Consider the following 20,625-nt stretch of genomic DNA (forward strand, 5'->3'; position numbering starts at 1 on the left):
ATTAAAACCTAGGGTAGTCTCTGCTCCTTTCTTCCTGTGTCCTGGTTTGTTCTAGGGTGCTGGGCTTCTTACATTCCTAGGGCTAAACTGCTTATTTTCCTTTTTATCTGCAAGGGCAGAGCCAAGTAAGTCTTAAGTCCCTGTTGGTCTTTCCCTGCCCCCATCTCCACCGTGAAAGCCAGGAAAGAGCTGGTGCCAGACTGTCTGCTGGGATCAGTAGTGGTTCCTGAGCTGCTGACTTGAGAGTCAGGCTCTTGAGCTGGGGTGAAGATGTAACGGTAGCTCCAGTGAGTCAGTTGCTCTGCCCAGGGCATTAGGGTGTGTATGGGCATGCTTTAAAATTCAGACATAGGACTGACTTCAGCCTCGAGGGAGGTAACTATCCATTGTGTCCTTGAGGTATTTGTTGGGCTGAATAGCTCCCAAGAGGCAGGATTAGGGAGTACAGCTTCAAGGAAACCCCAATTTGTTATAAGTACTTAAACTGGATATTTGTTATCTGGCGATACTGATGCGATGACAGTGTTGTATGAAGATAGGAGGCGGCTGGGGGTCCTGGGTGGGGGACCAACAGAGTGGTGCCAGTAGCAGCCCCAGATAGAGGAGTACACAGGCCCAGCATGAGGCAACCTTGACCCAGAAGGTAGCCCAGCTACCCATGGTGAAGGTCTTTTCCAGTTCTGCTTCCTCATAGCTGTGGAACCAAAGTCTCTGGTTAGAGAATCTGTAGGGCTGTAACTTTCAGACCTGTCCTACCTCCCCACCGAAGATTATGGTAGACCCATGTGTGTCTCCTGAGAACTCTTAGGACTGGCCTTGAACTGCTTTTTTCTTACAACAGCTAGGTTTTCAGAAGAGTATCCTAAGCCCACCTCCATCTTACCTGAACCAGTCGGTAAGGGTAACCATGACATAGAGTGATGCAAGGAAGAAGACGAAGTGGAAGGCAGAATAGCTGTAGGAAAGCTGCTGGGCTTGCACTGGAGGAGCTGGAGAGGTCTCTTGGTCAGCTAGCCAGGCAGCCCCACCTTTTTGCCCTGGAGAGAGGAAAGGACTGCTGGCAGTGTGGCTGAAACACCTCTTCCCTCCTCCCCCAGCTCCTTTTGTGAAGGCAATGGAGGGCTTTTTGCCACTCTGCAAAAATCTATACTTTCTCATGGATCCTTACTTGATACTCACCTTCTGGCTGTATGGTTTCAGGACAGCAGAAACAGAGTGAGGGCTTCTGTAAAATAAAAAGCAGCATGTTTTGGAATGACTTTAAAAAGAATGTCAGGGTAATAGTATAGGAAAGTCCCCTTCTTTGAAAAGATTGGACCAGTGTAAAAAGTGGAGGCACACCGGGGTTCAAATTCTAGCTCCAGCATAAACTGGCGATGGGAACTTTGGTAAGATGTTTAACCTTCTGTGCCTCAATTTCTCCATTTGTAAAATGGAGCAAATACCTACCTCACAGGGTTGTTGTGAGGATTAAATTAAATGAGATTATGTATGTAAAGTATCTAGCACAGTGCCTAGCACATTGTGGGTACTCAATAAAAGGTAACAGCAGCTAGAATCTGAGCATTCTGGGTGGAGGTTGATAGGATGCGTGTGTGTCTGTCTTTGGCTCTGTGTCAGGGGGGAGGGGTACTGGGGATATTGAGCTCTCCATCCTCACCTGGAACTCATACCTGTAAACCTTGATAATCCACAAGGGCCCAAATACCTCAGCCAGGTAGGAAGCCTCATTGCTGGAAAAGAAGAGACAGTTCTCAAGCCAGTCCAGTCGAAGAGCAGGAGGGGTTATCTTGAGGGCATTTACTGCCAGCTGGTCATATTAGTAACTCTTAGAAGGGTATTGTGCTCCAGGAGACCCTTTCCCCCAAAGATTTAGAAGCCTTTTCATCTGAGGGCCCTAAAATCTTCGAACATTTTAAAATTCTCATTTCCCCTGCCACCTTCATCTCATACAGATCATCTGACAAGTGCTATTCTTAGAAACTGTTTTTGTTCATGGAGAGCTTTCCTCACTCTTACCTTGCTCTAAAGTTTAAATAACCATGGTCCCGGACAATCTCCTGACCATCCCTCCCTGTCCTGTGCATCCTCCCTTCTCTCACACCTCCCCCCTGACGCCTTTACGCACCAAGCAAAAAGCACACAAGCATACATGATGCCAGCACTCAACATTGCCAGAGAAGTATCTGGTGTTTCGGGTTCCGTTTTACTAAGGCCAGGCAGGCACAGAGTGTGATTCTGTCCTTGAAGGATTACTGAGAAGGGGCAACAGAAGAGAAAGGTTGTAAGAACAAAGAGCTAGGTATTTGGCAGGAGCAAAAAAGGTTTTAGCATGGGGAATCCAGGTCCTTTCCTTACCACTCTCTGGAGGACGGCTGGATAGTGCAGAGAATGTCAGGTACATGATATAGCAGCTGATGATAGAGGCCTGTAGAAGGCCAGAGCGGGCTTGCTCTGGGGAGAATGGGAATCATTAGTTTACAGGGTAGCAACTTCCTTCACTCATCCCACCTGCATTTCTGTCTCCCCATCTTTTGGGGGAAGCAGAGAATTGACTGATATTAGGGAAGCTAATGAAATTTGCTATACTAAAGGCCCCCCAAATCTGGAATGTTGCAAGGCATGTACCCACTGAGGCGGATGCAGGGAGCGATGGAGATGAAGGAGAGAAGGCCACAGAGACAAAGGTGCAGACTAAGCAGCATCTTGTTGAGCAGGCAGCCAGCTGGGTGTGTGTAGTGGTGGAACAGGAGCACAGCTCCTACACCTGCCATGCCATAGAATCCGAGGGTGGTCAGCAGCACAGCTAGGAACCAGCGGCAGTCTTGGGCTGCACCTGTTTGCCTAAGGGTGGGAGGTGGGCAGTGGCTTGGGGCTCCAACTTTTCTTTTTACCCATTACCAACTATTCCCCCTCTTCCAGAAGACTGGTGTGACATACCCATCCCACCTGGCCCACAGTCGTCACATTCCTGAACTGCTCGATACTGCTTAATGGGAAACTCTGGGATCACTGACCTGTCATGCTTTTTGCACAACCCCACTGGATCTAGTAGTGTTAGCCTTCCCAGGAAGCCTTTTGGGTTATGTGCTCCTTACCAGTTCTTGTTCCAGGAATGGGCAAAGGCTGTAATAAGCACCAACTGCAGCAGGATGAATGTGAAGCCTCCACAGATGCCAATATAATGCCAGGCTGCAAGTGAGGCACCAATGGGAAAATGTAGCTGATCATTGAATCCTGGTCCTCTTCCTACCCCTCTTTTTTTTCTTAGAAAGTCTTTTAGCTTATTCCTGCTGATCAGGATGAGATGGAAGGTACCTGGGAAGAGATGCTCATCAGGGATGCAGAAGGCAACAGCACAGAGACCTAGCAGGAACAGCAACTTGAGGAGCCAGAAGCTGGTTAGGAGGGAAAGAGAAAACCAGACTAAGAAGCAAAGACAAAGGAGAATGAACAGTGCTGACAGAGGAAGGCAAGGGAGAAAGCAGAACTATAAGAAACGGGAGAGAAGAGACAACCAAGTATTGGCAGGGACGAAACAGTCCTATGTGAGGAGCTGGAAACCGGCCCATTACAGCCTATTCCAAAGTCTCACTCTCAGATACCTATATAATAACAATGTTTTAGAGTTGATAAAGGGTTTGCATATAGTGACCCTACTGTTAAACCTTCATTTTAGTAACTAGAAGCTCCAAGAGGATAAGTGTGTGGCTCATGGTCACATAGTTAAGTATGGTGGAAGCAGGGACTTAAACCTGTTTTCTGTCTTTTTACAGTGCTATTACTTCATCTTGGAATTTCCTTTACTCAACTTATGTCTACTTCCCTCCCCACCCTTTCTCCACCCAAAGAGTACACACAAACCTATTATGCAGCTGTGCTCGCAGGCTTGTGGGGGAGTGGAGGTGGACCAGCAGCACAGCCTGCAGCAGGTGGAAGGTGGCAGTTCCTGCACATACTCGGTACACAGCCCCAGAGCCGCTGAGCACCGGGCAGTGAGACTGGCCAAACAGATGCGCACACAGCTCTGAGGGCATCTGGATCTGGAGGGAAGGTGCATGTGAGAAATGGCTGGGCAAGTCGTCATACAGAGAGGTACCTACTTCTCATGAGTATGTCCACTCATTTGTCCTCTGCCTCCAATCTTAATCTCTTGTCTATCTCAAGGCTTCTCCTTTTATCCCTTTCTGCTGCAACCCAGCCTTCTCCCACTTACCCCATGTGCCTTGCCCCAGACTCTTTCCACAACTGTCCTTGACAGCAGGAGACAGCAGACTGCTGAGGCCCCTACATGGAGGAGGATGTAGAACAGGCAGCTACAGGGAGACTCTGTGAGAGGGGGCCACCTAGAATGAAGGCAGCAGCAGGTCCAGGGGACAGGCCCACAGCAGGACACCTGTGGATAAAGCAGACGGAGGGCAGCAAGGTGGAGATTTGCTGAGGAAAGGCTTACATTAATGTATGTGTGAGGTTAACCCGTGAGGTTAACCCATGAGGCTGAATTCCAAAATCTCCCCTTCCCTACTCTTCTCTGCTTTTATTCAGGATTTCTCAGACTGGTTCCAAGCTACTTAGGATTGCCTCCCACTGACATCAAGTAGAACTTTCATCATAAGAGCTTACCTACAGGCTTTAGCAGAACTTCCTAAAAGCCTAAGTCACACCTGGCCTCTAACCTTTCCCTGGACCTAAACATTTGGTACTGGGAACGTGGGAGGAGAGGTTTAATGATCAGTGATCTTAGAGGCAAAGAAGCAGAAAGGCCTCAGGTGAAAGGAAGGCCTATCATCTTTACCAACTCCCCTGGGTTACCCTCCCAGCTTCAGCCACCATTTTCACATAGCTCTTGCTCTAGGGAGCTCTCTGCCCAAGCACCTTCTCACCTGATAGAAGGGAGGACTCACTATGACACTGCTGACTCCACTGCGTTGCTGTGCCAGGCGAAGAGGGGTGCCAGGGCCCGTGACCGCCTTTGCACCCGCCATCCTTATCCCAGAGATTAGGCCCAGGTCCAACAGATGGAAGGTAGATGAGAAAGTAGCTTTCTTTTGTCCTCAGCCCATTGGCCTGCTGTTGTGCTGGGGCTGGTCACCCAGTTTAAGGCAGAATGGGGCGGGACAACAGGAGAACACCGACCTCCCCGGATGTGGTAAATGCAAATGCCCCTGTGAAACAAGTTTCTCCCCAGGACCCATTGGTTCACTCAGGCTGTTCTCCCCAGATTAGGGAGCAGTTTGCATATCTGGCCTCCTTAGATTAGCATTCGTAATTGGTTTAGGATTAGACATCGTCCATCTTGAACAGAGCTCCTTGGGCTGTGTGGGCGGGGTCTAGTTGAAGAGGGGGCAAGGTTGGGAATATCTGAAGTGGTGACGGGTTAGTTCTGGGACAGGGCCTGGCAGAAAACAACGCTGTACAAGCCCGGAAGGAAGTCTGAGAGGCAAACCGGTTTCCTTGCTTAAGCTACTAAAGCCCGAGCAGTAAAGAAGTTGTGGCTCGGGGCCAGCCCCGCCTCCTCCTCTCGGCGGAAGTTGCGGGGCACTTACCGGAAGTCTTCCTGAGGCGGGGCCGGGTCGTGGGGCGGCTCAGCGAGATCGAGATGGCGACCGAGGGGGACGTGGAGCTGGAGTTGGAGACCGAGACCAGCGGCCCGGAGCGCCCTCCCGAGAAGCCGAGGAAGCATGACAGTGGTGCGGCGGACCTGGAGCGAGTCACCGACTACGCGGAGGAGAAGGAGATCCAGAGTTCCAATCTGGAGACGGTGAGGTTGGCCGAGAGCGTGCTAGGCGGGATGAGAGCAGAAAGGGCTGTGAGGCTGTAACTGGAAGCCCCGCTCCGCCAGGACGGGGTCCCGATCCTGACGGCGGGAGGAGGCAAGAGGGAAACAACTGGCACTGGAGCCCGACTCTTGCGAAAAGGAGTTTGATAGAAATTGGGTTTAAAGTGGATCCCAGGTGCACGGAATTGAAGGCCCTGATTAGTGGTACACGCGTCATCCTGAATACACACCTCATCCACTTGCTAATGGTATTTTAGATTATTGGGAATTGTGGGTAGCCGAGCAGTAACTAGAGCCGTGTTTCCCATAGGCAATGTCCGTGATAGGAGATAGACGGTCCCGGGAGCAGAAAGCCAAACAGGAGCGGTAAGTCTGCATGCAGCCAACACTACCAGCCCCTCTTTCCCCAGAAATAAAAAGGCTTTTGTACCTTGTACTGTTCTTCAACGCTGTCACCAGTTCCTACAGATCTAAGATTTGAAACTTTACTTTTTTGTTGGTGGAAGGAAAAGCCTCTTGGGCAATACCTGCTGGCTGCTGTAAATATTCCGGGGAATGGAATGGGATGCTAGGTGAGGGAGTGGGAGTAGTTTTGCATTTTCAGTCAACAGTGTTTATGAAGAGTCATTTATTTATAAGGCACTGTTGGGAATGATCCTTTCTGGGAGTTCTATGGTGGAGGTAGAGGAGGAGGGCTGAAGTACTTGAATATTTGCAGGGAGAAGGAACTGGCAAAAGTCACCATCAAGAAAGAAGATCTGGAGCTGATAGTGAGTAGTAATGCCTAACTAGTGTATGGGGAGTGTGACATTACTTTGCTTAATTTGGGTTGTTTCCTGAAACAGTCAGCATGTTTTGCTGGCACATTAATCCCTGGGAGGAGGCTTAGGTAACATCATTGATCCTTTCCTGCAGATGACAGAGATGGAGATCTCCCGAGCAGCAGCAGAACGGAGCCTGAGGGAACACATGGGCAACGTGGTAGAGGCTCTTATTGCCCTAACTAACTGAAATGTGCTTTCTCAGGCCTACCCTCTGGATTAACTTATTTCAATAAAGATTCGTCTTTTTTTTTTTTTTCCCTTGCAGTTTTGTCATTTTGGATCAAGTGCATTGTATGTTATATTGTATTTTATTATGGGAAACTTACATGTTGGAGCATAACCCTTAATGAACTTATGTGAAGGATCATTATAGAAGAGTACTTGATGTGCAGATGCAGATGCTAAGTGGCAGGGCAGGCTCACTCATTTGACTAGTTCTCACAGTATTCAAGGTACATTTAGAGTCTCAGCAAAGTTTACTATACCCTATGGCATGTGTCTCTAGGGTAGCTTATGAATAGCAGAAAGGCCAGTATCTGCTTAGGAGCCACTGTGTATAGATGTAAATCACCAGTCATAAGCCACTTTGAGTTAGAATTTAGGTACTGAGGTGGGAATATGGTAAGTACAGAAGTTATCAAAAGTTAGCCCTTACACAGAATTTATGACTTTTATTTTAATTGATTCAATATTTTAATTCTGAACCACAACACTTAAGCCTTAGATGTCATTTCCTGTCCTAGAGAGAATACCATTTTACCTTAAAAGTTGATCAACTTTGGCCAAGTCACCCTTTCTGAGCTTCTGTTTCCTCAACTGTAAAATGATACTTATCTGATAGGTTGTTTTAAGAATTGATGAGCAAGTGAATGTAAAACGCTTGGCCTAGTACTTGCCTCAGAGCAGACACTCAAATGGCACTACACTTTCCAAAAAGAATTTCAAGGTCTTATTCTCATTTTGGCAAGCTCTAGGATAAGTTTTAGATTGTATCCCCCTCTGGCACATACAACAGTGACTTATATTCATCTTTGTGTTTATTACCTCATAGTAATTATTTGCACTTATATTTTTATTCTAGGACATTTAAGGATTTATGAGTGATTCTCCCAGTGGGGCGTTTAAAGGATGTGAAAGGACCTTGTCCTCTTTTATGCAATTGAGAAGCAGCCTTCCCAGTGACTAAATGTCATTTCTCGTAATCCCTAGGACTCCTAGGCTCTGCCACTTGCATGGTGGTTATGTAAATGTTAAATGGAAAAACAATGTAACTCTACTAGTGACATCTAGCATGAAATCATTACATTAAAACTCTTGAGAGCACTGTGCCCTTTATATATGAACTGGGCAAGGAGAAGATACTGTAGGTACTTGAACTCATCTCATGGGTCCAGTTTTGTTTTATATACAGCTATAGTTTAGAGAGCAAGGACATGTATTTGCTCACGGAATAAACCTGGGTGCCACTTATATTAGAGTCTGTGTAGCTGTGTTTGAGATCAAAGGGGATGATCAAAATGTGAAACATCTTTTGCCAGACAATTCTCTGCTATCTTTTATTTTGGTTAATGGGTACTTGTCAGGCTGTACATTTTATTTCCAGTATGCTAAAAAAAAGCTCTTGGTGTATGAGTCTTATTTCTTGACACACACAAATGGATCAAAAAGTATGTTCACCTAGAAAAATTTACCCCCAAAATGCAAAACAGGTTTCAAAGAGCTTAGACTTCCTGTAAGGTAGAAGTAACGCATTGTCCACTTACATGCCCATGTTTCTAACCCAAGCTAAGAGCTGGAAAAAGAAACTTGGAACAGTCCCAAGTGAATATGGGAAGCCAGAGCAGTGATGAAGTTGAAGATTTCTCAGAAATAGTTCTAAGTGGGGATCCTTTAATCCTACCCTGACAGTGCTTTTCTGTGGGTTTCTCAGCGTGAGTCCAAACCTCACAAAGCACCTTCAAAGACTGGGTTTGCCCAGTCTCACAAGTAGGTCCAGCAGGGGCCATGTAAATAATAGTAAAAGCAAATGAAGGACCAGATGCTGAGATTCCCCCTTGTGTCCCACAGCTGGAAGAATAAATAGTTGAACTCTTAAGTAGTTTTCCGCTTCTTGGCAGATGGCCGTTCAAATACATCTCGTACCCCAGCTGCCTTCTGTTTAAAGAACTTTGTGTTCTGGGCACTCTCTTGGCCCCATGCTGAGTCGAAGGAGGTGGTGTCTTGATCCACAAGGTGGGTGTATTTGGTACGACCAGAGCGTCCAAAGTTCTTGACCTGTGAGAAGGACAAATGATGAGTTATACCACCAAACATGTCTCCCTGCCCTCAATACATTACTTTTCTCATGACATTAAGGTACCCTATACCTGCATGACTTTGGGAAGAATGGTTTTGTTGAAATGATCCTCCAGGGTAGGTGCGCTGAAATCTCTCTTGTATACTTCTTCATCCTCATCCTGTAGAAAAGAGTCTTATTCATCTTGTGGTTTTATTCTCATATATTCAAACTACAAATTTATTAAACTTTACAACAAGGGATACAAAGAAAGCAGAGGGTATTGAACCAAGAGCTTACATCTAGTTGAGGAAATGATACTCCTTTTTTCCTTTGTCTTTTTCCTGCCTAAGTGTAGACATTTCCTGGAGGTTGGCTATGTTTCCCTCTGCACTCAATATGTTCATTCACTCCCATGACTTCAACATCGTACAAGCCTCTCAAACCTCCAAACCTGATTCTTCTACTGCCTGATATATGTATTAGCTTGGATATTCTGTTGGGATTTCAAACTCACATCTAAAGTGAAAATTATTTCCCTAACCTTTCCAAATCAGCCTCTTCCTGACTCTTCTATTAATAGGACCAACATTCTGTCAATTACTTAGATTCTCATTACCTCAGTTATCATAGTTTTTCCCTGTAATCAATCTTACACATTCCACTGGATTAATGTTTCTAAAACAACTCTCCTTACATGTCTATCCTGCTCAAAAACTTTCAATGGTTCTCATTAAATAAGCACAATTCCTTTGTGTAGTAGTCAAGGCCAAATACTATACAGCCCTAAGCTACCTCTCCTTGCCTTCACAGATGATAATTTCTGCCTCCATTCCTTCCGGTTCCTTTACCTGGAATGTCTTCCTACCACTGAATGTCAGAAAGTCTATATATCTTAAATGTCACCTCCTTGACATCATCCTTTTCAATCTTCTACCAAACGTAACACCTCTCTCTTCATAAGTCCCATAGTACTTTCACTCTTCCTTATGTTATAGTATATATTTGCCTTAACTCCACTGTTCGATTGTAAACCTTCTGAGGGCAAGGATTATGTATCCTCTAGCCATGTTAAACAGTAGTACCCTTTACATAGTAAATGCTCAAAAGGTTTACTTGATGAACTATATAAAATAACTATAGAGAATAGTTTCAAATAAACATATCATTAAGACTATAATGTTACGATATAGATGATAAATGTATGTGCTGAAGGAATTAAAATAGTTCCATCTCCGTTAAGGAAAGCTTCATGGAAGAGATGAGTCCTTTAACCAAACACACGTTTGGAGTACTCTTTTTCCCTTCAGCTACAGAAAGGCCCAGTTGAAAGGTAGGACAATTACATAGTTTTCCTGACATCAACTTTTCTCCTTGTTAGAGCCTGAGACTACCTTATTTAATCTCAGAAGTCATTTCAATGTCACTCTTATTGTCCAGAGGAGAAGAGTTGATACATGAGTATGTATACCAAAAGACTTGCACATAAACCATTCCTATGTATCTTAGTCAGCAATGCACTGAAATGCTTAAGCGATATTTTATGACTCTGAGGTAGTACAAGAAATTTATAATCTCCAGTGACTCCCATCTAGAAAACTACATGAGCTGGAAAACCATATAATAAGCAAACGTTTTCCACTGAGCAAACAGACACTGATTTTGGAGGGAGGGGAGTAAGGAATCCTCCACTGAAGTTTTGAATTTTTACTGGTATCTACAGTGAAAGGCAGGAATTTAGCTGCAGTTCAGGATATTTAAGTTTTGCTACAAAGCATCTGAAAAGGCTAGTCTAGTTTTTGATACAAACTCCTTTAACATCAGGAAATAATTTAACAAACGACATGCTATTAGAGTAATAAATGCAGTCAATTCTCTCATTCTCTTTCCTGCTATTTCTCTATTAAGGAATTATCCAAATACTTTGGAAGAAGTACTTTTCACTTTACATAGGGTTAATAGAATTCTATTTTGATGCTGGTCTTTATATGAGGAACAAACATGATGGCATTACACATAATGGTTAGGTAATTAACCATTTTTTTGGTCAGTTAGACCTGGTCAATTTCTGTCCGCTCAGAATGAAGTCAATTAAACTTCTGTCACCCAAATATGAGTTAATGTAAACCTCTATGCAGAGCTTGGTTTTCTCATAACCAAAATTTCTCATTTAGCCATGAATAATGATATCCCAGTGATGTGAGGGAACTCAGTAGTCTAGTATCAGGATGGGTCACTCTATTTCAGCTCCTCGATTCTTCTGTTACATCATTTCCTCCTTCCAAGAGTTGGAGCCAAAAGAGAACACTTGCTGCTACTTCTAAAATCCTGCTGCCAATGCTTTTCTCTATTGGGTTTATATTCTTCAGAGACAAAAAGCAGATAAGAAAGTTGACCACTGCAAGTGGAAGTAATATCTCAGGACCAGTTTATACTTGAGGGAGAAAAAGTATTCAAAGCTTCTGAGTTATTCTTATTGCCCCATTTTCCCCTTCTCTTTTCAATTCTTACCATGAAGAAGGCACCCCGGTGATAATACTTCTGTAAGAACTTATATTTGCCCTTAACAGCTTTGTTGGTAATGACTTTGCCATTTGCCCGAAGCTCTGCTCGCCTTTCTTCCTCAGTCAGGTTTCGCATGCGCTCAATTTCTGCTTTCTCCTTCTCAAGCCTGTCCAGAGAACAAAACTTTATTAGGATCATTTCAGCTTCAGAAAGACCCAATTATCTGATTTGACAAAGTCCCACCTCCTTTCAAGCATTATTCATCTTCATCAAGTCTAGTCATTACCTGTTAGGAAAGGTCAGGAGCTCAATAAATAAAAAAGTGAAGAAGTCATGATGCTCACAAGACCGTGTTGCAAACTTCCAAAAGTTGATTCTAGCCTTTTTGAGGTTCAGACATACTGCTTGATTTTATAACATTACCTAATTCCCATTTTCTAAAAAGCCTTCTTAGTTTTAAAAAAACAAAACAAAACAAAACAGAATTTAAAATAACTCTGTGTAAGACTTTACTGGTATTCCTTTAGTAATGTGCTTACATGTCACAAACCAAGGATCACCATTATCAATTAGACTGAAGTGACTGTAACCTTTTTTTGGGTGGAGAGTCACAGATTCCTTTTCTTCAAAAAATGCAAAGATACACAAAATTTTTCATACAACGTTAAAGGGTACATGGACTCCTCGAAGCCCAGGGTAAAAACTGAAGGTTAAAAACTGCAGACTAAGGACACAGTCTTCTATTGAGGGTTTCCCTTTGTAATCTGGGATTATCACCTAATTCCTAGTAATTTTTAGGAGTGGGTGATGCAGCTCAGAAATGATTCTGCTATAACATAGTGATTGTGGTAGATTATTTAAATGCCACAAATTCTCCCCCTCACAGTATGCATGCCCCTCTGCAGAAATGACATGTGAGCCTCAAAAGATCTTGCCAGCTTCCACCTTTGTCTTCTTGGAATGCTGCCCTGAGACCATTATGTAAGAAAACCAGTCTAGCCTACTGAAGCTGGAGAATGAGGCATCCTCGCTGACAGTCAGCATCAACTACCAGACTTGTAAGTGAAGCCCAGTCAATCTTCCAGCTGGACACAACTGCGTAAGAGAACCTAGCTGAAAACAGCAGAGGAATTGCACAGCCAACCTCCAAAACTGTGAGCAATAATCGTCTCAAGTCACTTAATCTGGGGTTGGGTTGTTACACAACAATAAATAACTGATTACAGCGAGTAACTTATATGTGTCTACCAGGAAACCAAAGAGTCAGCTGGCACTCTGTCATGGAGAAACACAGACAACATGTGTTTCTTTCCCCTGATTTTACTGTCACAAACCACATTCCAACTATGGGGAACTCACCCAGTTGCAAGGACCTGAAAGAAAGCTAGAACAGAACTCACAGTAGGTATGGAGCCTCAGAGCTCCCCTACTAGGAACCTGTCCCCCTGGCACTATTAGACTCCAGGCCCATCCTATTACTCACGCTTCACGATCTTCTCTGTCCCTTTTGATTCTCTTGAGCTCCCGAACTTTCCATGCCTCATATTCCTCCTCATCATTTTCATCATCAGTATTGAGCGCGTCCAGTGCAGCCAGGGACCGCTTGTTCTCCTCCAGCTCTTTCTTGGTCTCCTCTTCCACAATCTGGACAGGGAGAACAATTCAACTGTTGGATTTCTCCTCAGACAAACCTCAACACTCGACTCCTTGTGCTCAGTCCTCACAGCCACCCCCAGTACCTTGAGCGTGTACTTGCGCCTTTCCTCAGCCATGCGTTTGGCCTCCTGCTCCAGCTCCTTCTGTTTCAATGCTTCTGCCTCCCGTTCTTGAACTGTTACTCGGTCCTTCCTGTGGCACAGAGGTCCTGTTAACTACCCGAAGCCCTTGGAGTGCAGCTCTTGGCTCCCCTAAGTCAAGTCCCATCCAAATCAGACAAAGCCAAACAATCTTTGGCTCTATTATTTCCAAAGAGCCAAAAATGGGAGTCAGCCCTGGTCTTCAGAGCATCAAAATTTCATTCGTCTTTGAGAACGGCCTGAATAGCAAGAAACCTGCTGGACTGTGACTAGTAGGATTTCTAGCCATTAGGAAAGGAACAGGAATTTGCTCTACAAACTTAATTTTGTGTTTATTAAATTAAGACCTCAGCAGGTATGTTTTCTTTAACTGGAAAGGGAGACGGGAAAATAAACTCAGGCTCCCTGCTAACACCAAGATATGCCTGAGCAAATAAATATTCTACCAAGTTGGGGCACTGAGCAGAAGACTTTTACTTACTGCTGACATTTCAGAAGAGCAAAAGATAGAAAAATGGCTTCTATCTCCAGCTTGGAAGGTAGTAATGACGGGACTCAGGCCTGGCTTGTGAGATACTTACTTCCGAATGAAGACAGGCTTAAGGCGAGGCTCCATCTCATCTTCACTGTCTGTGTACTCTTCATACTCAGACTCTGATTCTGACTCCTCCCCAGAACGACCCTCGTCTTCCACCTCCATGACTTCCATCTCTTCATTTTTCCTCTCCTGTGCTCGCTGACGCATCATGCCACGGCGCCGTTCTATTTCCTTCAAGTTATACGTCCAAGTCAGTCAGCCAAATGGTCTGTGCCTTAAGATGGCTTTTTATTTTTATCTCATCAAGCTTAACAAATTCTGATATGAGCAAATGAAACTTAGTACCATTCTACTTTCAATCTTATCCCCAACAAATAGGTAACATTAGATCAGATTTCTGCCAAAAGCAGATGTCTTGTGCCTTTAAGGCCTCCACAAATGAGCACCAGGCCCTAAGTTTTTCTCATACCCAGAAATGACTTCCCTTTTTTCTTTTCTTTTTTAATTTTTTTTTTGGAGGAGGAGGGAATTAGGTTTACTTATTTACTTATTTTCAGAGGAAAGACTGGGGATTGAACCCAGGACCTTCTATATGCTAAGCATGTGCTCTACCACTTGAGCTATACCCTCCCCCTCCTTTTCTCTCCTATACCTCATCATCAATCTCTTCCTCTTCTTCTTCACTGCTATCTTCTCGTTCCATGCGCCAAGCATCTCCTTCTACTTCGGAGTCACTTTCTCCTACCACTTCAGGTTCCACTATTTTCCGATGTCGAGCCAGTCTGAAAAACAGAGTCTCCAAGTATAACACCAATGTCACAAAAAAGAAGGGGCATCAACCACATTTCCTTAGTCACAGAGCACCTGGACATTATGTTTGCTCTTATTAATTCTGAAGTCTTGAGATGAGGAAACTGAGGGGCAGATTAAAAAAATTAACTCAAAGTATCAGAGCAGATAGTCAAGTTGGAACTAAAGCATTAAAAGTATGCTGAGGCATCCTGGGCACTGCAACAAACTCATATGGGTGCACTGGGATATATTTTACAGTGTAAGGTAGTTTGGTTTCAACATTAGATCACACTATGTTTCCTTTCAATGATATCATATCTTGGGCTGCTGTGATAAAAAGTAAGTACTGCATAACAGTCAATATGGAACAGGAAATGAGAGTGACAGTGCCAATCTGTCCCTAAGGTTTGAGAAGTTGTCAGAACCCATGAGGCACATAAACCCCACTAGTAAGTAACTTTGGTTATGTAAGAATGAAATAAAAATGTTTTTTCTTTTATGTGCATTATATATTTCAAATGGCTATGTTGTTACGACATAACTATTTATTAAATCATTTGGATCTAACTACTTAATAAAAGAAACACAACTGTTTGGGCCTACGGGATCTGTGAAAAAATTCCTGAGACAATATGAACTGTGAAAGTTCAGGACCTATGACTTTCTCTGCAGGGTAATGTCTCCGTCAATACGCAACATACAAAGTCCCTTACTGGGAGGCTCCCTTTCCAACATGAGACCATTCATCAGTCCTTTTTTCCTACTTCATCAGTGTCATTTCTCCTCGTTTAGCCTTCAGGATAAGTAAATGGATAAAATCAATTTCTCAAATTTTATGAGATATCTTAATGCTAAAAAGACTCCTCAATAAACCAACCAATGGCCTGTGTTTTCTATTCCCTTACTGAGTTATCTTCGTAACCCTGCTGTGCCTCAGTTTCTTCACTTGTAAAATGGGGATAACAGTACCTACCTCATAAGTTTATTATGTGGATTACAAGATTTAGTAAATGTAATATGCCTGGAATAATACCTGGCACATAGTAAATATTATTCAAATATTAGCTTTATTGTTGTTCCTATTAATTAACCTTAGGGGTTCAGGTCCAGGGAAACATAATTCTAGTCACTACCTCTCTTCCACATCTTCACTGATACGGTTCTGCAAACGCCGCAGCCGAGGGTCGCTAGATGAATCCTCCTCCTGTTCCTCAGGCTCTGCTTCTTGTTCCTTGGCTTTCTTAATGAACTGAAACTCTTCATCCTCCTCATCTGAGGACTCCATTGGGGCATAGTCTGGCCTCTTTCCCGATACGTAACGTTTTACCTTCACTTTTTCCATCGAAATCTCACCTGGGTGAGAAAGATAACTTATTATGTTTCAGTAGTCTCTTTCCCAATGTCCTTCAACCCTTGGCCTTTGCAGGCAGAGCCCTGTATTTCTGGTAAACAAGAGTCCAAGCAGGAGAAGATGAGCTGCTATCCAATCATCTATTCATATAATGGTGTTTTCCTACAAAGGCCAAGTCACGGCTAGGCATCTTGCGAATACCAACACTAATGAGGCCTAGCTTGGGTACAATGAAGTGGAGGAAGGTGGACAGTTAAACAAGAGAAAAGGTTCCCCCGAAGAGGGAGACTACCTCCATCACAACGTCATGCTATTTCACCTCAACTACAGGCTAAAGCAAATTATTTGTAACAGTGCCCAGCACACAGTAAGGGCGACTTCAGTGGGAATATAAAATTAAAATACTGATCAGCTATTCTTTCAGTTCCTTTGGACTTTTCCATGGCAGTCTTTATAATATATGACCAAATAACTCAATCTTCTAATTTTTATTTCTTCCTTCTTCTCTTTTAGCTTATGTGCTTATCAAACCTACAAGCATAGATTATCTGTCTCTTACAAATACCCACAATTTCAATGAGTAGAAAAATAGTGAAAAGTAACCAACATATTATATATGAAGAATATAAGCTTGATAACCAAACTGGACAGGTCAAGGGAAAGCTTTAGGTGGACTTCACTTATGAACATAGATACAAAAATATTACATAACATAACAGTAAACGTATTCAGGCAATGTAAAAACCAATAAAGAACCCCCTAAGCTATAGTGACATAATAGGATATAGCCCAGGACTACAAGGATGGCTTAACCTTAGAAAATTAACAGGGAAAAAGTAATGCACTATTTAAAGTTTATATATTTAAAGTCACATCACTTAAAAATAGATACAGCAAACATTATACTTAATGATAAAATATTAGAAGCATTACTTTAAAGAACAGTGGGCATTGTTATGTTGTCCCTATCATACCCTCTAATCAACATTATATTATGGTTTTAATTAGTACAATAAGAAAAAGAGATAAAAGGTAAGGACTGAAAAGGAAAGAACTGCCATAATTTGCAGACTATATGATTATCTATGTAGAAAATATAAGATAATCAACAGACAAGCTAAAAAAATTCAGGGATAATGCTGGATAAAAACAACTGTAACTGTACACTGGACTACATATAATTAGAAAATACAGTTTAAAAATACCATTTATGGGGAGAGGGTATAGCTCAGCGGAAGAGTGCCTGTTTGGCATGCAAGAGGTCCTGGGTTCAATCTCCAGTACCTCCATTAAAAAATGAAATAAACCTAATTACCTCCCCCAACCAAATACTATTTACTATCACAACTAATCTATAGGACACCAAGGAATAAATTCAACAGAAGATGTACAAGGTCTTTAGGAAGAAAAATATATAATTGTATTGAAAGATATAAAAGATCAAAATAAATGTTGAGATACATCATGTTCAAGGATGAGAAGATGGCAACCATGCCCAAGTTAATAAATGCAGGATCTATAATTTCAATACAATTCCATTAAAAGCTATCCACAGGCTGATTCTAAAATAATATGGAAGAACAGGGGGCCAAAAAGAGCCAAGAAAATTCTGAAGAACAAGGTGAGGCCAAAGACCTTAACAGACACCTCACCAAAGAAGACATACAGATGGTAAATAAGCATGTGAAAAGATGCTCCACATTATATGCCATCAGGCAAGTGCAAATTAAAACAATGAGACACCACTACACACATATTAGAATGGCCAAAGTCTAGAGCTCTGATAATTCCAAGTGCTGGTGAGGATGTGGAGCAACAGGAACTAACTCACTGCTAATGGGAATGCAAAATGGCACGGCCACTTTGGAAGATAGTTTGGTGCTTTCTTACAAAACTAACCATACTCTTACCATATAATCTAGCAATCCCTCTCATTGGTATTTCCCCAAAGGAGGCAAAAACTTTTGTCCACACATTAACCTGCACAGTGATATTTACTGCAGCTTTATTCATAACTGCTAAAACTTGGAAGCAACCAAGATGTCCTTCACGAGGTGAATGGATAAACTGCAATGCATCCAGACAACAGAATATTACTCAGTGCTAAAAAGAAATGAACTATCAAGCCATGAAAAGACATGGAGGAAGCTTAAAAGCATATTACTTAGTGAAAATACCGTGTATGATACTGTAATGATGGATATATGTTACTATATACTTGTCCAAATCCAGAGTATACAACACCAAGAGAGAACCTTAATGTAAACTTTGGGTGATAAAGAAGTGTCACTGTAGGTTCACCAATCATAACAAATGTATCACTTTGGTGGGAGATGTTGATAATGGGGAGGCTATGCATGTGTAAAGGTAGGAGGTATATGGGGAATCTCTGTACCTTCCCCTCAATTTTGCTGTAAACCTAAAACTGCTCTAAAGTCTTAATGAAAAAAAAAAAAAAAGACAATTAAGATGAGGTGGGGGAGGTTTTCTGTATGAGATCAAAAGGTTTATTTAAATTTATAGTAACTAAAAAATATCTCATTGATTCAGGGATACACAGAGATCAAGTAAACACAGAGTGCAGAGAAACAAACCTATTTGAGAACTTGGTATATTACAGAAGTGACATTAAAAACCAGTGAACAGTGGATGAGCTAGTCAAACAATGGAGTAGTAGGGATAATTGGCTAACCATAAGATAAATAGTAAAATTAGATCGCTGACACCACACACACACACACACACAGACTTCAGATGGATTAAAGACTCAAGTATGAAAAACATTTTCAACATCTACATCCGTATTGGTTTGTAGCTCCTTAACTTAAGAGTCTGTCTTGCACAATTGTGCATTCAATCCTATTCAGCATATGCAAACACCTAGATGATAGAAAATCTTTGTAATTTGAATATCTATAGTTTCAGGGTGGGGAAGGATTTCTTAAACAGTATACAAAACACCACAACTCATAAAAGATAAAAATGATTAATGTGTCAACACTAAAACTAAAAATGCCTGTGTAACAGAAGACTCCATAATTGAGACAAGCCAAAAAACCCTGGGAAATAAATATTAGATTTTGGATGTATAAAAACAAATCAAATAGAAAATGGGTAAATGACAGAAACAGGTAACTTACAGAAGAGAAAACCTACGATTTCGATTAACATACGAACAAGATGCCTAGTATCACTAGTAATCAGGGAAATAAAAATTAAAATAATGAGATATCACATCTAATGGATGTAAAATTAGATTGGGCAAAATTTAAAAAATCTCCTATAATCAAGTATGTGAAGATATGGGGAAATAAAAATGCTCTTAGAATCCACTGTTGAGAGCAAATGGTAATAGGTAGTTAAGTTGATGATGAATTTCTAGGGAAATTCTTACACAAATGCACTAAAGAGACACCTTTAAGAATGACAATTGCAGCACTGTTTGTAACAGGAGAAAAAAGTAAGAAAACAACTAACTGTTCCTCAGCAGGGAATAAACTGTGATTTAATTATACAATGGAACTCATAAGCAGTTAAAATGAATGAATCAGATCTTCATGTATCCAAAGGATACTTCTCAAAAGCCTCGAGTTAAAAAAAAAAAGGCAAGTTGTACAAGGATAGGTACCATATATTTAAAAAACAAAAAATTAAAAAATGGGTATTATTTTCCAAATTCTTTACTGAAAAAATTGACTTTAGTCTGACCTCTCCTCACCCCCAAACATGTACAGTGTTCCTTCATCCATCTGCACTCATCGGAATCCTAATTATCCTTTAAAGACCAGCTTAAATGCAACTTATTCAAGAAGCTTTCCCTCATTAACCCAATCTGAAGATACTATTTCTTCTCTGCCCTCCAAAGCACTTGTTTTATATCACCTATGTGACAGGTACTACAGGTGTAAAAGACTGTACACTTCCTTAGAATATGCTTTTTTTTTGTTTGTCTCACGTCTACTAGATTATGAGTTCCTTAAAACTAGTAGCACTGTCTTACACCACTTTGTATTCAATTTAACAAACACAGTTACTGCGTTGGTTGAAAGGGATAAAGATTTAGTAAGACATGGTTCCTGCTTCAAGGAAGTTATGAGCTTATGATGAAGTAGAGGGAGCCAGATACATAAACAATTATAGTAAGAGTTATCATAAACAGACTGCCATGGATAACCAAAGAGGGATCGTATCTCGCACAACGCCCTGCCAACAGCAGGCATTCACTATGTATCTATCAGTCTAACGAAGGTGGAGGCCAAGGCAAGAGGGTGCTTGTTGTAGGAGACAGCAGACACGCTCCAGGAATAAGATGGAAGTGGGGTTTTTCTCCCCCTAGGCAACGCGACTGGGTGCGAGGTTTGTTGGGGAACGTCGAATAAACAGAGGGCTGGGTCTTACGGGTCGGTGGGGTTAGGGTGGTCGGCGAGGGGGTAGGTTTAGGGTATACCGGGGAAGGAAGAGGATAAGATCCGTCTGGAAGAGGGCTCAGCACTGTACCTTTCTCATTGCGAACCGGGACGGCCCCAGCCGTAGACTGAATGGGCGGTTGTTTCATGAGGGCGCTTGGGACCGACATGTTGATGGCAGTGGTGGTGACTCCCGAAACTTGACTAATTCCAAACAGTGAACAGCAACAATGTCAACGAACAGAAAAAAACTCTTCACCGAGGGCCGCTGGTCACCACTGCGCGACTAATAGAAACACCACTTACGGCCGAGCTAGAAAAACCGGAAATAAACGACCAGAGGCTTGTGGGATTGTGGA

The 20,625-nt window shown here is 42.4% G+C and overlaps 3 protein-coding genes across 4 annotated transcripts; 1 reads left to right on the forward strand and 2 right to left on the reverse strand.

Moving 5' to 3' along the window:
• Positions 1-479: 479 nt before the first annotated feature.
• Positions 480-5,280, reverse strand: SERINC4 (serine incorporator 4). The gene is given in 13 exon segments (XM_074366590.1): positions 480-509; positions 511-694; positions 884-1,037; positions 1,180-1,225; positions 1,661-1,733; positions 2,129-2,255; positions 2,359-2,454; positions 2,633-2,844; positions 3,099-3,192; positions 3,319-3,398; positions 3,865-4,043; positions 4,217-4,396; positions 4,884-5,280. Coding segments are annotated over 13 exon segments (1,557 nt in total). The 5' UTR covers positions 4,986-5,280.
• A 14-nt stretch (positions 5,281-5,294) lies between these two features.
• HYPK (huntingtin interacting protein K) lies at positions 5,295-6,859 on the forward strand. 2 transcript variants are annotated; one of them, XM_010965240.3, is made up of 4 exons: positions 5,295-5,761; positions 6,090-6,145; positions 6,498-6,549; positions 6,695-6,859. In XM_010965240.3, the coding sequence occupies exons 1-4, from the start codon at positions 5,600-5,602 to the stop codon at positions 6,788-6,790; spliced, it is 366 nt and encodes a 121-aa protein (XP_010963542.1). In that variant the 5' UTR covers positions 5,295-5,599; the 3' UTR covers positions 6,791-6,859. The 2 variants fall into 2 exon arrangements, with proteins under 2 accessions (XP_010963542.1, XP_045380305.1); XM_045524349.2 differs by lacking the exons at positions 6,090-6,145; positions 6,695-6,859 and having other exon boundaries at positions 5,480-5,761; positions 6,498-6,557.
• Positions 6,860-8,132: 1,273 nt separating this feature from the next.
• MFAP1 (microfibril associated protein 1) lies at positions 8,133-20,577 on the reverse strand. Its single transcript, XM_010965241.3, has 9 exons — positions 20,358-20,577; positions 15,643-15,862; positions 14,370-14,499; positions 13,761-13,948; positions 13,123-13,231; positions 12,867-13,027; positions 11,390-11,549; positions 8,970-9,059; positions 8,133-8,877 (listed from the first exon to the last, which is right to left on the reverse strand). Exons 1-9 carry the CDS (start codon positions 20,434-20,436, stop codon positions 8,695-8,697), a joined length of 1,320 nt encoding a protein of 439 aa, XP_010963543.1. The 5' UTR covers positions 20,437-20,577; the 3' UTR covers positions 8,133-8,694.
• Between the last annotated feature and the right edge of the window lie 48 nt (positions 20,578-20,625).

The sequence above is a fragment of the Camelus bactrianus genome, chromosome 6, assembly GCF_048773025.1.
Source record: "Camelus bactrianus isolate YW-2024 breed Bactrian camel chromosome 6, ASM4877302v1, whole genome shotgun sequence".
In the NCBI taxonomy this organism is placed as follows: Eukaryota; Metazoa; Chordata; class Mammalia; order Artiodactyla; family Camelidae; genus Camelus; species Camelus bactrianus.

What these genes read in the sequence shown, in the direction of transcription:
- HYPK (XM_010965240.3), top strand. Translation starts at nt 5,600, where the DNA reads ATGGCGACCGAGGGGGACGTGGAGCTGGAGTTGGAGACCGAGACCAGC. An exon ending in AGAGTTCCAATCTGGAGACG is followed by an intron (nt 5,762 to 6,089) that starts GTGAGGTTGGCC and finishes TGTTTCCCATAG; the next exon opens with GCAATGTCCGTGATAGGAGA. An exon ending in CAGAAAGCCAAACAGGAGCG is followed by an intron (nt 6,146 to 6,497) that starts GTAAGTCTGCAT and finishes GAATATTTGCAG; the next exon opens with GGAGAAGGAACTGGCAAAAG.
- MFAP1 (XM_010965241.3), bottom strand. Translation starts at nt 20,436, where the DNA reads ATGTCGGTCCCAAGCGCCCTCATGAAACAACCGCCCATTCAGTCTACG. An exon ending in AGGAAGAGATTGATGATGAG is followed by an intron (nt 13,949 to 14,369) that starts GTATAGGAGAGA and finishes TATAACTTGAAG; the next exon opens with GAAATAGAACGGCGCCGTGG. An exon ending in TTCTTCCCAAAGTCATGCAG is followed by an intron (nt 8,878 to 8,969) that starts GTATAGGGTACC and finishes TCCTTCTCACAG; the next exon opens with GTCAAGAACTTTGGACGCTC.